General features: G+C 43.1%; 1 protein-coding gene across 4 annotated transcripts in view; it reads left to right on the top strand.

The window, feature by feature from the left end:
- The window catches only part of ARHGAP4 (Rho GTPase activating protein 4), a 278,640-nt gene extending 266,488 nt beyond the window's left edge, over positions 1 to 12,152 (top strand). For all 4 annotated transcript variants that reach the window (XM_077479015.1, XM_077479014.1, XM_077479012.1 and 1 more), the window contains 2 exons: positions 5,416 to 5,515; positions 7,526 to 12,152. In XM_077479015.1, coding sequence (XP_077335141.1) covers positions 5,416 to 5,515; positions 7,526 to 7,732 — 307 coding nt within the window. In that variant the 3' untranslated portion in view covers positions 7,733 to 12,152. The remainder of the gene's footprint in view (positions 1 to 5,415; positions 5,516 to 7,525) is intronic.
- Positions 12,153 to 14,194: the final 2,042 nt, after the last annotated feature.

Raw genomic sequence — 14,194 nt, 5'->3', positions numbered from 1 at the left:
TGGAAGACTGCTTTTCGTACTCGCTTCGGGCACTTCGAGTACCTCGTCATGCCCTTCGGCTTATGTAACGCTCCCGCCACGTTCCAGCACTTTATCAATGATATTTTTAGGGACTATCTAGACCTGTTCGTCATTACCTACTTGGACGACATCCTGATCTTTTCCTCTTCTCTGGCAGAACACCGGGAGCATGTCAGGAAGGTACTATCCCGACTTCGTTTGCATGGGTTATACGCCAAGCCGGAGAAATGTACATTTGAACAATCTAGTATTCAATTCCTGGGGCTGATAATTTCTGTAGATGGTATCGAGATGGACCCTCAGAAGGTCTCCGCTATCCGAGATTGGCCTGCTCCCACCGACAGAAAAGGGGTCCAGCGTTTCGTGGGATTCGCAAATTTCTATAGGAAATTTATTAAGGGGTTTTCTACTATTATAGCCCCCATCACCAGACTGACCAGGCAGAGCCTGAAATTTCAATGGTCTCCAGAGGCTCAGGAAGCCTTCTCTACCCTGAAGGACTTATTTGTGTCGGCTTCCATCCTCAAACACCCTGATCCAACCCGGCCCTATATCTTAGAGGTTGATGCCTCTGAGATCGCGGTTGGGGCGATTCTCTCCCAGAGACATGGGCCTAGGGCCCGCTTGCACCCAGTAGCATTCTTCTCCCGCAAGCTAACTGAAGCTGAGGCAAATTATGATGTCGGAGATCGAGAGCTATTGGCCATTAAAGCGGCCCTCGAGGAATGGCGTTACCTACTGGAGGGAGCTACACATCCAATCCTCATCTACACGGATCACAGAAACCTGGAATACTTGAAGTCCGCCAAGAGGTTGAAACCACGCCAGGCCAGATGGGCTCTTTTCTTTTCCAGGTTTCTGTTCCACATAACTTATCGCCCGGGTTCCAAGAACACCAAACCGGACGCCCTGTCCCGAATGTACAATGAACCAGAGACCTCTCCACATCCGGATACCATCCTGACCTCAGGGAACTTTCTTCTTCTTCAGGCCGATTTGTTGTCCCTGATCAAGCAAGTTTCCGTTGGTGCTACTCCTCCACCTAATGTCACACTCTTGACCCAAGATGAACTTCTCTGGCATGAAGACAAAATTTTTGTCCCCCAGGAGGCTCGGGTGCCAGTCCTCAGTGCATGTCATGACCACCCGTTGGCCGGCCATTTCGGTGCCCTCAAGACCACCGAGTTGGTCCAGCGCACCTTTTGGTGGCCCCAGCTGAGATCCGACTGCAAGAGGTATGTGGAGGCTTGTGCCATTTGCATCCGTAATAAAAGCAGCAAGTCCAGGGCCTGGGGTCTGATGAAACCATTACCTGTTCCAGAGAGGCCTTGGCGAATGATTTCGATGGATTTCATCGTAGAGCTTCCCCCATCAGAAGGCCACTCCACAATCTTCGTGGTGGTGGATAGGCTAACCAAGATGGCCCACTTCCTGCCGATGAAGGGCACCCCGTCCGCTGCAGAGACCGCTGAGGTTTTTATTAAAGAGATCGTGAGGCTGCACGGTGTCCCCGCAAACATTATCTCAGATCGGGGCGTGCAGTTCACGTCCAAGTTTTGGAGAGCGCTCTGCAGGGCTTTGAAGATTGATCTCTGTCTTTCGTCGGCCTACCATCCACAGACCAATGGGCAAACAGAACGGACGAACCAGACGCTGGAGCAATACTTACGCTGTTTCTCGTCCTTTTCCCAGGACAACTGGACTTCCTTGCTCCCGTTAGCGGAGTTCGCCTATAACAACTCCATCCACTCTGCCACTAGTCAGTCTCCATTCTTCGCCAACTACGGCTTCCATCCCTCATTCTTGTCCCAAGACCTGCCTGAAAGCCCGGTACCAGCAGTCCAGGAGAATATCGACTTCTTTAGTGCCAATAACAAGCTTTTGCAGGAGACCATGGCAAAGACCCAAAGACGTAATAAGGAAATTTTCGACAGGAAGAGAAGGGGGGAACTTGAACTTAAGGTTGGGGACCAGGTGTGGCTCTCCACATTGAACTTGAAGATGGCCTGCCCTACTAAGAAGTTGGGGCCAAGGTTCGTGGGTCCCTTCCCTATTGTAAAAAAGATTAACGATGTAGCTTTTGAACTAAAATTGCCTGAGTCATTCCGGATTCACCCCGTATTCCATGTGGCGTTACTCAAGCCAGCCGTCCCGGACCCCTTCGTCAGTCGGAGAATTGTCCCACCTGAACCTGTGGTAGTCGACGGTGAAATCGAGTACGAGGTGGAGTCTATCTTGGACTGCAGGCGTAGACGGAATCAAGTCCAATTTCTGGTAAAGTGGAAAGGGTACGGACCCGAAGAGAATTCTTGGGAACCTGAATCCAACCTTCATGCCAGAAGATTGATTCTCGCCTTCAGAAGGGCCCATCCTGGTAAAATGGCCCAATTGGGCATCCGGAGGCTGCCCCTTGGGGGGGGGCAATGTCATGGTCGGTCCCGAGTCCCAGCAGCCCGTGGAAGACTTACCCACAATGTTGGTCCGTTGAGCGCTGATAGGTCTTCCCGGGCGCGCGTTAACGCGAACGGACGCACGCGGGTGCGAGCAGGCACGATCGGGCGCACGCGGGTGCGCAGGGTTGCAAACGTGCGCACGCGGGTGCGCGGGGTCACGGTCGGTTGCACGGTTGACGTGGGCGCGAACGGACGTGCCGTGCGACCGCCCTTGGCGCCCAGAAGGCTTCTTAAGTGATTCATTCTAGTGGCCCGTTGCTGTCCTGTCTACAGCGTTCCTGAGAGTTGCCTCCGATTACCTGATTGTTCCTGTCTCTGATCCACCTCGGCTTGTTCCTGATTATCCTGCCTGCTGCCAGCCCTGACCTTCGGACCTCCTGACTATTCTTCTGCCTGCTCCTTCGGTACCTCTGCTGCCAGCCCGTTGACGACCCGGCTTGTGTTTACCCAGCTTCTGCCTGCTGTTCCAGTCCGTGTTCTGTGACCACCGCTGCCTACCGCCTGCCTGTCAGCTCTCCCGGTGTGCCCACCTGCTCGCTGCCAGCTGCTGACCCCCAGCCGTTCCAGAAGTCACCTGTCTTCTTCCACTACTGTCTGACGCCAGTTCCTGGACCAGGCCCTCCTACACGGACTTGGCACTTGTGCCCTCTGCCCTCCAGAACCCCTGTTCTCACTCCCAGGGGGTCTCGAGCCAGAGGCTTACGAGAGGCCGCTCCCTGCACTCCGGGCTCTCACCACCAGGTACGTGACAGCATCTCAATCGGGTTGAGGTCAAGACTCTGACTGGTGCACTCCAGAAGGCGTATTTTCTTCTGTTTGAGCCATTCTGTTGTTGATTTACTTCTATGCTTTGGGTCGTTGTCCTCTTGCAACATCCAACTTCTGTTGCGCTTCAGCTGGTAGACAGATGGCCTTAAGTTCTCCTGCAAAATGTCTTGATAAACTTGGGAATTAATTTTTCCTTCGATGATAGCAATCCATCCAGGCCCTGACGCAGCAAAGCAGCCCCAAATCATGATGCCCCAAGCACCATGCATTCACAGTTGGAATGAGGATTTGATGTTGGCATGCTGTGCCTCTTTTTCTCCACACATAGTGTTGTGTTTTTCTTCCAAACAACTTAACTTTGGTTTCATCTATCCACAGAATATTTTGCCAGTACTGCTGTGGAATATCCAGGTGCTCTTGTGCAAACTGTAAACGTGCAGCAATGTTTTTTTTTTTGGACAGCAGTGGCTTCCTCTGTGGTATCCTCCCATGAAATCCATTCTTGTTTAATGTTTTACGTATCGTAGATTTGCTAACAGGGACGTTAGCAATATGCCAGAGACTTTTGTACGTTTTTAGCTGACACTCTAGGATTCTTCTTCACCTCATTGAGCAGTCTGTGCTGTGCTCTTGCAGTCATCTTTACAGGATGCCCACTCTTAGGGAGAGTAGCAGCAGTGCTGAACTTTCTCTATTTACAGACAATTTGTCTTACCGTGGACTGATGAACAGCAAGGCATTTGGAGATATTTTTATAACCCATTCCAGCTTTATGCAAGTCAACAATTCTTAATCGTAGGTCTTCTGAGAGCTCTTTTGTGTGAGGCCTCATTCACATCAGGCAATGTTTCTTGTGAAAAGCAAACACAGAACTGGTGTGTGTTTTTTATAGGGCAGGGCAGCTGTAACCAACACCTCCAATCTCATCTCATTGATTGGAGTGAGGTGTTAGCCAACTGGAGTTCAATTAGCTCTTGGAGATTTCATAAGTCTAGGAGTTCACATATTTTTTCCACCTGCACTGCGAATGTTTACATGGTGTGTTCAATAAAAACATGGTAACATTTAATTCTTTGTGTGTTATTAGTTTAAGCAGACTGTGATTGTCTATTGTTGTGACATAGATGAAGATCAGATCACATTTTATGACCAATTTATGCAGAAAAGGGTCCCAAAGGGTTCACATACTTTTTATTGCAACTGTGTGTGTGTGTGTGTGTGTGTGTGTGTATATATATATAACATTCATTTATTATTATTATACAGGATTTATATAGCGCCAACAGTTTGCGCAGAATGAAGGCAGACATTACAGTTAAATTACAATTTAAAAGTGACACTACTGCCACAATGTACAAGAGGTATCCAGTGTTATGCAGTTGACCACTGTAAACGTGACATCTAATATGCAGCGCTTACTTTGCCCTGTGGTAGAACCCGATGAACCCAATGCCAGGTGTGCAGATGGTGATGCACAACTGTGCCAGGTGTAGGTGGTGGTAAACTGGCTATGGTGTGGGGACCTGGACCAGTGAAGTAAATATCCCGCTGGAACAATACCAGGGACAGCTGGAATTGGCAATTTAAAGTAACATACTAATGATCCGAAAATCGTCAGATCGCTCGTCAGACGAAAGTTTATTTCTGATTTTCATATCGAGTGTACAGGCCTTTAGTGCTTCTCCCCTAGCATTATTGCATTATTTTATTAAAAAATACCTTATGATAAATAAGGCAAGGTCCGGCTATGTATAATGTGTGTGTATAGTAATAAAACATTTACAGATATACAGTAATCTAATGTAATAATATAATATATGCTGCTGCCAAATCGCGGCCCTTTAAGAGGACCTAAATGCCGGTAGGTAGAAGTGGGCATTCTGTTCATGTGACCACAGTGATTGGCTGTCACAGTGGTCACACAATCGAAAGCTCCTGATTGCTGTGCATCAGGAGCTTTCCATGATACTTTAGTTACTGCGGTGAGAGCGCACTGTTAGCACTGAAATATATATATATATATATATATATATATATATATATATATATATATATATATATATATATATATATATATATATATATATATATATATATGTTGTTATTATTATTGGAATATACATTTCTCACTGGATGGATCAGTTTTTAATCTTTAAGACTTTTATTTTTGCAGGCCACCTGTAGAGAGGAGGAACCCAATCGACATCACACCAAAGGGGGCGTCTGCAGTTAAAACTTGGCAAAGTGAACGGCAAAGCATAGAAGTAGACAAGGTAAAGTACAGTGCCAACCAGATACCAGTCACTGGATCCTATTTACTAAACGTCAATAAGTGAAAACATTGCCATGACACATTTTATACACCAGATTATGTCTTCGTTTTCACATGATTCATGCACCGTTCATGGTATTTTTACTGAATGTCTAATAAAATATGTTAAAGTGAACCTATGACCCGACTATAGATGTCAAAGTATTTACATATTCTTAGCAAGCAAGTTTAGGATGCCGTTTTGACCTTCTGCTTTGATATTTCTTTTGTCGATTCGTGATCTCAAAACGGCATAGATAATGACCCATCTTTGATTATTTCTCGTAATTACCTTTTATACTATACATCACAGACCTGTAATAAGTTGCTTGGGAGTAACTGGTATCACTTTAGAAACCATAATTCTGCTGTGAGATTGATCAGTAACTTTTTATAAGAATAAAATTATGTCTGCAATCCATCTTTTAATTAGCAAATAAATAGAAAAATAAAAAATACAAATAAATAAAAAAATATGTTTTCTTGATATATAGCAGCTGATGTATACACTTGATTTATTACTTTATTGTCATTTTATTAGGACATTAGAAAACATGTTTCCATAGTGTTCATTTATCCTTTAATTACAATAATAGAAGTTGACAATAGGGATAAAACCCCACAATAGGGGCAAAACTTTTTTGCAGAAAGGGAGTTTAACAAGACACGTGGCGACTCATTAAAATTAGAAGAAAAGAGGTTTAACCTTAAGCTATGTGGTCTCAGAGGGTGGGCATCGATAGTTTCAAGAAACTGTTAGATAAGCAGCTGAACAACCACAATATACACCTGGAGTATTAGTGGGATATTAGTTACTAGTTATGAAGAAAGGTTGCGAGTATGAAGAAAGGTTGCGAGTACTGAACTTATTCTGTCTGGAGAAGAGACGTTTGGGAAGGGATAGTATTTCAACTTACAAATTTCATACTGGTGACCCCACAATGGGGATAAAACTTTTCCGTGAAAGGGAGTTTAATAAGGCTTGTGGCCACTCATTAAAATTAGAAGAAAAGAGGTTTAACCTTAAACTGCATAGAGGGTTCTTTACTGTAAGAGCAGCAAGGATGTGGAATTCCCTTCCACTGGCGGTGGTTTCAGCTGGGGGAGGGGCATCGATAGTTTCAAAAAACTATTAGATAAGCACCTGAACAACCACAACACACAGGGATATACAATGTAATACTGACATATAATCACACGCACAGGTTGGATTGTGTCTCTTTTTGACCTCACCTACTATGTAAACATAATAATAATATGTACAATATGGTAACATGAGGGTCTATGTATTACAAAAGTTTGCTGCACGAAAAAATGAAGCGAGCAGATGATCACCATATTGTTTGGAACATGATTATCCCTTCTCATCGGCTCCATCTAGTGGCCATAATATAATATTTGTTTTCTATTAATGTGTTTCAGGAAAATACTGCATTATCGCCAGTAGATGGAGCTGACAATCATAGCAAATGATCATCAGGAATGAGCTCAGACAGGTCTCTATTCTTGTCCGAATCCACCTGAGCTATCCCACTAAGCTGTCACTGCACACTGACAATTATAGGTGTCTGAGGTATTCCCAGACCTGCAACCGGCACGTATATATCCCCCTTATGATTGGCAGAGTGTAGTGACCGCTTACTGGCAGGATAACTCAAGTGGGTTTGGTCTAGGATCAGCATGCTTGAGCTAACCCCTGAGGCTTGTCTCCTAGTATTGTTAGCTCCATCCAGTGGCCATAAGTCAGTGTTTTCCTGAAACAATTAGATCGAAACAAAATAGCGCATTATCACCACTTGATCAAGCTGACGATCATAAGAGATAATCCATTCCAAACAATAAGGCAATCATTCATGGCACCTGTACGAATGCTTAAGACATCTGTGCACCAAATTTTCTATACATAGACCCCTTGATATAATTATATAAACGTTCCCCTTTAAACAGCTCAGCTATTTTGTATTCTTTACAGGATGTGACAAAGAACATGAACAATGTTTTTCGAGAACTGCTGGGTAAAACCGCTATGAAGCAGGGTGGATTGGAAGAAGCAATGGAAATGGCCAAAGCAGCGAAGTCAAATAAACCCAATGCGACAAGTAGTTGCGAGGCCGTCCGCGGGAGCCCAGCAGGGAAAAAGGGGCCTCAGGGTAGAGCAGTTTTCGGGGCCAGAAGATGAATTCATGACCTTGAGAGAAGAAGAACAACAACAACAAAGCTGGATCATTTCTGGTACCTTTGTTCAAGCTCATCTCGTTCACAAGCTTAAGGCCCACAAAGCTGCGTAGGCCAGGGGTGTGCTAAGCATTGAAGAACGAAGGACGTTCCTCTAACCTTTCCCCTAAAAGCTCTCCCGCACAGCATTTGTTACTTTGTATCCGTGTTTATTAACGTCATAAACAAAAGCACAGACATATAAAACCAAGTGGAGCTCCTCTCCCACCCCCTCCTCTAGAGAACCAGCACAGGCCTCTGCCCAGCCAATGGAGGAGCGAAGGGAATAAAAGCTCTGACATATATATATAGACATTATTGGTTGCTAAAAGCAGCAGTGGCACCTTCCCAAGTCCACATAATTCATTTTTATCCCACTGGTATTTAGGTCTACAGACAACTGGGCCAGATCCTCTTCAGCTACATTTTCAATGCAGAATGAAAACCAGCATGGTGCCCATCTGCAGAAGCACAACCAATATCACCACTGTAGATCCCTGTTCTGTTATACAGATCATCCTGTTAGCCAGCATCGCAGCCCATATCTGACATATGGGAAGAAACAGACTAGACAGTAATCCCTAACTGTACTTACGGCACGAGCAAAATATGCTTTGGGCGAAGAAAACATTTTCTTACATGTGAAACAGCCTTCTATTTTTTCTTTTCAGAAAACAGCAGATGGTCAATTCTACAATCACTGGGATTTTTTTTTTTTTTCATTTAATAAGATTTTTTGCTTGAATATTGAGACTGCACTGTGTGTATAGGAATGAAGCCAGTGGACAGGATGCAGCTTGAGGCCACTAGGTGGCACTCTAGACACAGAACTTAAATCTCTTTAACCCTTTTTCAGTTGCGTTTGCTTTCAGTAATGCTTTAACAGATGCTTTTTGGAGAAGGTAGTTGGTTGTAAGTCGTCAACGGCACCAGCTTTAGTGACTGGAATAATTTATGACATGGTCCTCCTTTGTTTCAGATGCTAATGTCTCCATATTGTTGCCAGGATTGTGTATAGTTACAATATGGTCTCCCAAAAAAAAAAAAAAAAAAAATGAAGTAAGTGTGTCATTCCCCATTATCTTATTGTTAACAAAATATTTTCTATGGATAATGGAAGCCATATTGATGTGTTGTTATTTTGTAGCCTGCATACATGGATCATGGGTAATTCAGAGGAGCCTATTTCACAATGTTATACCAAATAAACTCCCTCCAAACAAATCCTAATATCCATTGACAATGTAAGGGATTTTACAGTTCTTCAAAGCTTAACATGTGAGATAACTCAATTCCCTCATCTACACTAAACAAGGTGGATGGTGGAATCTGTCCTTCCATCTTCTGTATTCAGTATAAATAAGATTTGGAGTGCCACATCATAGCTCAATGGTCCTGCTGAACCAGCTAATGGCAGGACCCTTCCACTTGAAAAGCTCTGATGAGGGAGGAATGGACTATTGAGCAGTGTTGTGCCACTTTAGTTCTCATTTATACAGTAGTAAATTACAAATCAAGGATCTTCTGGGGTGTGGAAGCTGCCTGCCCCGTAATTAGATTTTGTACATTAACGTCTTCTATTCCAAGCCCTGATGAAGGTGGTATGGACTATTGAGCAGTGCTGTGGCACTTCAATTCTGATTTATAGAGTAGCACATTACAAACCAAGGATCCTCTGTGATGTGGAAGCTGCCTGCTCCGTAACAAGATCAACAACACCAACATTGTCTTCTATTCCAAGCCCTGATGAAGGTGGTATGGACTATTGAGCAGTGGTGTGGCACTTCAGTTCTCATTTATACAGTAGTATATTACAAGCCAAGGATCCTCTTGGGTGCGGAAGTTGCCTGCCCAATAAACAGATTTTGTACACCAACGTTGTTTTCTATTCCAAGACCTGATAAAAGGGGGGTGGACTTCTGAGCAGTGTTGTGGCACTTCAATTCTTATTTATACAGTGGCGCATTACAAACCAAGAATTCTTTGGGGTGTGGAAACTGCCTGCCCCAGAACCAGATCGTCAACACCGACATTGTCTTTTATTCCAAGCCCTGATGAAAGGGGAATGAACTAGTGAACAGTGGTGTGGCATTTCAGTTTTTATTTATACAGTAGTACGTTACAATTCAATGATCCTCTGGGGTTTTAAAGCTGCCTACTCTATAATGAGATCTTCTGCATCAACACCGACATTATCTTCTATTCCAAACCCTGATGAAAGGGGTAGTTTTTAGACTCTCAAAACACTAGCTACCCTTTTGATTGTATCTGGACTATTGAGCAGTGGTATGGTGCTTTAGTTCCTGTTTTATTCTGTATAGAATTACAAAACAGAAGAACCAAAGAAGCTACCTACCCCGTAACTAGATCACCTAGACCGACATCATACGTTTGGATAGCAATGCCAATAGGATAAACTTGTAGATCCAGCTCTATCTTTCCACTTTCTTAAGTTTGTGTTAATTATGTATTTTGGCAGCTGATGGCTACAGCTATTAGAACACCCAAACAGCAGCTACATCTGATTGGGTGCAGCAGCTTTTCAGCTGACAAATTTCTGCCTGGCTCCATCAATTTTTAAATCTAATCATGGAGGTCCACTCAAAGCTCGAAGTTTGGCAGTCTCTTCAGAAACCAACCAAAATGCATGGCCAGCTTTATTCAGGGGTGCAATAGCTGAAGGGCTGGACTACAAACCGACTTCTGGTAGAAATAAACTCCACCTCAAACAGGTCTCTTGGCTGGTGCAATGGGGAGGATTCCCCACAAATGTCAGGGCCTCCAGTAGAAGCCAACTACTGCCGGAATTAGTTGGCTAGGACAGACTGGCCTTTTCAGTTAAAGCCCAACTCTAAGCTGGCCAAATAAGTGAAATCTGCCACCCTCCCCACCCCCACCAGCATATCCAGGACATAATGCTTGTTTTGTCTAGGGAGACTCTAATAGAGAGAAATACATTAATCTAGAGTCATGCAAGCTTAAGGCTTTCCAGTTCTGGCTGCAAAAACCAGTCCTCTTAATTTTTCTTTCCTGACGGTCATGTCGCCATCCCTCTCACTGGCACCATCACGTACAACACATGACCATCAACCACCGCTAGCCATGCATTGTACTTAATCCTTTCGAAGTCTTGCTTATATTTTGTCGATGGTGAGAGGAAGATCAGAGCACTGGCCATGGCAGGACCATAAGGTAGACGTGAACGCCTCAAGTATTCACACAGTCTTCCCAAATAATTGCCGTAATGTGTCTAATATGTTTAGTTGCTATGATCGTCACCTCCATCTATTGGCCATAATAAAATATTTTTGCACATTAAGGAAATACTGCATTATGGCAGGAGGATCATAGGAAATAAACATATTAGAAGCATTATTTGTGGCGGCAGTGCAAATGCTTGAGACATTCGCAAACATTTTATATATAGACACCTATGAGGTTAAAATTTTGCTTGGAATACTTAGAAGAAATTATGGGCTTTCCTAGGCAAGCTGACAATTCTCTTATAGGTGCTGGTTTTTAGAAAGAAGCCCTTCCTGCCCAGGTAAAACATGGGGATTTGATTGGGCTTCATCCAGAAAAGTTTTTCGGTTTCATTTTTGGGACCCCCCCAACAATATCATCTACGTCCATAATTATGATGGCTTTTATTGGGGCTATATAGTTTGGGGATCCTAAAACACAACAAAAGTGACAACTGCCACCTTTTTAAATTGACCTCACTGCAGTAGGAGGAGAGAGCTGTGTGAGTGTCAGGGATTTTCACACTGGCCGGTCATAGAGTGAGAAGATCCGAGAAACAGAGCTGTGTGTCAAGGATCTTTACACTGGCCAATCACAGATTGTTCCACAACTCGCTCTCAGAGCTTTATGATTGTCATAGATTTTTAAACTGGCCAGTCACAGATTGAGGCCCAGCTAGGGGACAGAGCTGTATAAGTGTCATAGATTCTTACATTGATTGGTCATAGACCCAGAGGAAGCCAAGGGCAGTGCAGTGTTAATTTAGTCGACTAGAACATTTTAGTTGACTAAATTAATACTATTTTAGTCCACTAAAATACATCTAAAACAATTGAGATGACTAAAATGAGACTAAAACGAAAATACCATTTTAGTCAAAAGACTATGACTACAACTACATTGCAATTACTGAAATGTAAGACGACAATAAGAGTATCGCCTCAAATGCATAAAGGTTTACAAAGTATAACCGTACCATCATCCAGAATTCATAATGCAAAGAAAATGGTTGGTATGTGGGTGCCAAAGCAGTTGCTCGTGCTGACCCTGTGTACCCACATCCAAGAAAAAATATTGGTTGGACTATCCCGGTACATAATCAAAAATTAGAAAGATTTAAAGATATATAAAGTTTAATAGAGTTTTTTTTTTTATACAAACAGCAAAACTTTAAAATAATACATAGTATACACCACAGTTAACAAACTACTAGCGGTTTCCCCCCCGAGGAGTTTCGAACGAAGAGGAGTATACATAAATCCCTGAACTAGTTTTGTGGGTGACCGCTTCATCAGGAGGATGATCTCCTAAAGCAAACATTAATATATTTTTTGCTCTATAATGTCATTAAATGTATAAGTATAATTGTACAAAAGGATTACAATGAAAAATAATATAAGGAGATCAGCTCATCCCCACCTGGGTAAAAACTCACAGACCAGAGGGCCCATCGATTCCCCCGGCGGCGGACACGGGGGGTTGTATTAGGTAGACTCTAAAAAAGTTATAAAATTTAAAAAAGATATATATATATATATATATATATATATATATATATATTATACTTTTTTGGGTGTACCAACCAATCTGTACACACAAACTGGTGTGGCCGGGTGGCCAGAAAATAACCAATGAAGTGTGATTGGGGGGGGGGGGGGGGTAAAGGGAAGAAAAAGGGGGGAGGACCAAGGGGGTGGTAATTGAAAGAAAAGAAGGGGGGGAGGGGGATAACTGAAGGGAAAAAGGGGGGAGGAAGTGGGGGTGAGCTGATCTCTTTATATTATTTTTCATTGTTTGTAATCCTTTTGGAAAATTATACCCCTTTTTTGTCTCTATTAAACGTTATATATTTTTAAATCTTTCTAATTTTTGACTATTTTGTACCGGGATAGTCCAACCAATATTTTTTCTTGGATGTGAGTGCACAGGGTCAGCATGTGCAACTGCTTTGGAACCCACATGCCAGCCAATTACTGAAATGTACTGGAGATTTAGTCGACTAAATACGACAAAAACTAAAACAATTGCAGAAGACTAAAATGGGACTAAAACTAAAATACCATTTTAGTCCTAAGACTAAAATTAACACTGGCCGAGGCGACAGAGCTCTGTCAGTGTCATCGATTTTTACACTGACTGGTTGGAGATTGAAAGCCAGCAGGAGGGCAGAGCTATGTTAATATATTATAGATTGTTACACCAACCAGTCACAGATTGAGAGCCAGTTGTGGGACAGAGCTGTATAAGTGTCAAAGATTTTTACACTGGCCAGTCACAGATTGAATTAAAAGAAGTTTTATGAGGTTATCCCCATTTTCCTTGGCAAGGAGCTATCAGGTTTTGCGTGTGTTCAGTTATACACATCCCAGCTGATCTACCATCCAGTGCTGTGTGATCTACGGACCTATTACTACTGATTTTTTTTTATTGCTATCCCACTGTTGTTTATGTGCTCTGATTAACTTGTTCATTTAGTTTGTATTGGTTTGTATTGGCCACAGATTAAAGGCCAGCAGGAGGACAAAGCTGTGAGTATCAGGGATTTTTACACTGGCTGGTCATAGATTGAGAACCATCTTGGGGGACAGCACTGGGTGAGTGTCATAGATTTTTACACTGGCTGGTCACAGATTAAGAACCAGCTTGGGGGCAGCGCTGGGTGAGTGTCATAGATTTTTACACTGGCTGGTCACAGATTGAGAACCAGCTTGGGGGACAGCGCTGGGTGAGTGTCATAGATTTTTACACTGGCTGGTCACAGATTAAGAACCAGCTTGGGGGCAGCGCTGGGTGAGTGTCATAGATTTTTACACTGGCTGGTCACAGCTTGAGAACCAGCTTGGGGGACAGCACTGGGTGAGTGTCATAGATTTTTACACTGGTTGGTCACAGATTGAGATGCAGCCCTAAAAATATCTAAGAGGGTTTCCACTTCAATGGGGGTGGTTTCCATTAACTTCCTGTAGCATTTCCCTTTACTTCTCGTCATGTAAATCTCACAGACAACCAAAAAAATAAAAAAAACAAAAGGCGAGCTAACCATTACTTTCTCTATTCAGAATATATATATAAAAAAAGTATATTTGATAGATTGACTTTAACACAAAAAATGAAATAAATCTGTTTTAACCCTATGAAAGTTGAAACTTGATTGTTTGCCAAGAGTTATTACACTTCCCTTTAG

The sequence above is a fragment of the Lithobates pipiens genome, unplaced genomic scaffold (genome assembly GCF_037356315.1).
Source record: "Lithobates pipiens isolate NorthernLeopardFrog02 unplaced genomic scaffold, aLitPip1_a1.2 Scaffold_1, whole genome shotgun sequence".
NCBI classification, from domain to species: Eukaryota; Metazoa; Chordata; class Amphibia; order Anura; family Ranidae; genus Lithobates; species Lithobates pipiens.
Note: the sequence above shows the minus strand (reverse complement) of the source record. Positions and strands in the feature narration are given on the sequence as shown.